General features: G+C 34.2%; 2 protein-coding genes across 2 annotated transcripts in view; one reads left to right on the top strand and one right to left on the bottom strand.

The window, feature by feature from the left end:
* The window catches only part of LOC113808214 (kinectin), a 22,764-nt gene extending 21,886 nt beyond the window's left edge, over positions 1–878 (bottom strand). The window contains exon 1 of the mRNA XM_027359560.2: positions 605–878. The gene's annotated coding sequence lies outside the window, so the exon portion shown is untranslated. The remainder of the gene's footprint in view (positions 1–604) is intronic.
* Positions 879–1,244: 366 nt separating this feature from the next.
* Positions 1,245–2,500, top strand: part of LOC113814876 (coiled-coil domain-containing protein 12) — a 1,932-nt gene continuing 676 nt past the window's right edge. The window contains exons 1-2 of the mRNA XM_027366943.2: positions 1,245–1,472; positions 2,410–2,500. The exon at positions 2,410–2,500 is cut by the window's right edge and continues 33 nt beyond it. Of these exons, the coding sequence (XP_027222744.1) occupies positions 1,309–1,472; positions 2,410–2,500 (255 nt within the window). The 5' untranslated portion in view covers positions 1,245–1,308. The remainder of the gene's footprint in view (positions 1,473–2,409) is intronic.

Raw genomic sequence — 2,500 nt, forward strand, 5'->3', positions numbered from 1 at the left:
CTAGTCTGGTATGCCTACACATGGGCCAAAATGTACACAAACCTAAACATGCACACTTTTTTCATAAAAATGCACTCACATCTGAATAACTTTATAAAAATCTTAAATTTTTATGAACAGAAACAATGCTGTCCAATATTCAGTGCACCATACTCTTGATCCAGACTGTAGAGTTTGGTATGCGTGGGGAACGCGTACACCATGCAAAAATCATTTGGCTAAATTCTGTCTGCACAAATGTAGGCAAAATGATGTTTTCCGTACATGAAAATATGTAGTATTCCCTGCGCAAGAAAAGTACTCTACAGTCTGGCTCTTGATCAATAACTACAATGTCTGAAGCCTAAATACATTGCACCTAATGGCACCGTTGTAACTGTATCAAACACCAAAAGATCTACCTTTACGTGTTACATGAATCTTAATAATATCCACTTCTGTGCAGAATGAATGACATTTACTTATATAGGTAATCCTTTATAGAGAAATGTAATCGTATCACAAATATTATACAAACAGTAATGTTTATAAAGTTAATCTATAGATGTGAATATTTCCTAGGCATAGAAAACTGCCATATAATCCGTGCAACTTACTAACTTACCAAAAATATTTAATATCATATGCAGTCGATGGTGTGTGAAGTAATCTCACCATTGTAAACAAAGCCATGTAATGACTTCCAAAGAATTTCACAATTTCCAAGTGAAACATTTATCTTTCATCTTCAAGGCTCTCTGGCCATTATGCATTCTTCACCTATATACGTTCAGCATATATAGAACATGCATGTCTTCCTAAAAGCTCGAATTTTTAGAACATTCTCTCCTTAGTTCAAATAAACGGACAAGTATGTGCGTTATATTTATGTGTTGGCAACTGTCATATAAACAAAAGCGCCTTCCTTCACATCTCGCTGAAGGTTTTTTTTTTTTTTATCTTTTTACAGATAACAAATATAAAAAGCAAATTCTTTCTTTTTTATACTTTTGAGTTATGGGAATTATAAGTAGAATGTGACTCGCAGATTTATAAACATAAATGAATGTACATACACGTACTTTTGATAAATACTTTGATTTCTTCGGATCTTTCAACATTTCTAAGGGTATTTATCTTAGATATATACTTCTCCCTTTTCCTACTTCCATCCATAGATCAAATCATAACAGTAAAGTGACTCACTAACGTTAAGCTATAGTATAGGATTTTCTCGAACGCTCTTACACGAACGCCAATTGTAAACAAGCTTCGTTCCTTCACATCCCATAGCGTTTCGCCGCATCCCAGTCCTTCAAATCAGAAACCATGAGGAACGAGGAGAAAATAGGAACTTTAGAAGAAACAGCACAGAAACGACGAGAGAGGTTGCTCGCCTTGAAGAGGAAAAGGCAAGGAGATTCTGAGGATAAGGATGATAATGATGAGGAAAAGGATAATGAAGAACTACCTTCTTCCCAGGTCTTGTTTAGGTAATAATGTTTTTGTTTTGAATGTTTTTTTTGTTTGAAAATGTTGTTTTTTTATTTTTGCTGATATTTATGGTTAGATTTAATCTTTATTTTTATGTTTATGTTAATTGTTGACTCTTAATGCTGCATTCGCAACTCCTTTTCCAACAAGATGGAGATATTTTGGTAAATTTACAGCAGATATTTTTGCCTCACTAGGCCCGATATTGGTGTTCAGGACAATTTGTTTGGTTAATTTTTATGGCATGGATGCATCAAGTTAGGGCAAATTGAAGATAGTATTCTTGTAGAGGACTTAAAAGTTTTAGTTGTCGATACAAAAAAGAATCTGCTGCCTTGAACAGTAGCACCATAAATAAAGGGTAAATATTGCATAAAATGCTGCTCAGAGCCCAAATCCACTTGGCGCTCCTGAGCTTCTAATTTGTCATACATAATGAGGAGAAGATAACGTTTCTTGGGTGGTGTTGGGGGCAAACCTCCCCTCAGGCGGTGTTTGAAGGGCACACCCAGTTGTGGAAACTTTGAATATTAATTAAATTTTGTCACATGAAGTGGAATTGTACTGTAAAGAATCAGTTGTTCACCTCATCCATCTCATCCACCTTTGTAGCTGAACAAGCACATGTACACCAGCAACTCTCTACACTTTACACTCTTCACACACAATGCTGGTGATTTGGGATATTTAATTTTAAAAAATGTAAGCCTACATAATTCATACCCTTTAGAAAAGAAAATTACTTGATTATCTGCACCCTGTAACTCAGCATTTATTTTACATTAATTATTTGTGCAGGGATATTAACACTGTATTAATAAGAAATAATATTAAAGCACTGAGTACAAAATATTTTTTTGTGAGTTTGTATTATATGTATTATACTTACTAATCATTTCCATTAATTATTTTTCATATCTTCCTAATTTCTTATAGAAATTACAAGCCAAGAGATGAAGCTTTAGAAGAGGTCGCCCTTCCAGCTGTAGAGCCGGCTAAGGTTGAAGATTTAGTAAAACAGCAATTA

The sequence above is a fragment of the Penaeus vannamei genome, chromosome 28 (assembly GCF_042767895.1).
Source record: "Penaeus vannamei isolate JL-2024 chromosome 28, ASM4276789v1, whole genome shotgun sequence".
Taxonomy (NCBI): Eukaryota; Metazoa; Arthropoda; class Malacostraca; order Decapoda; family Penaeidae; genus Penaeus; species Penaeus vannamei.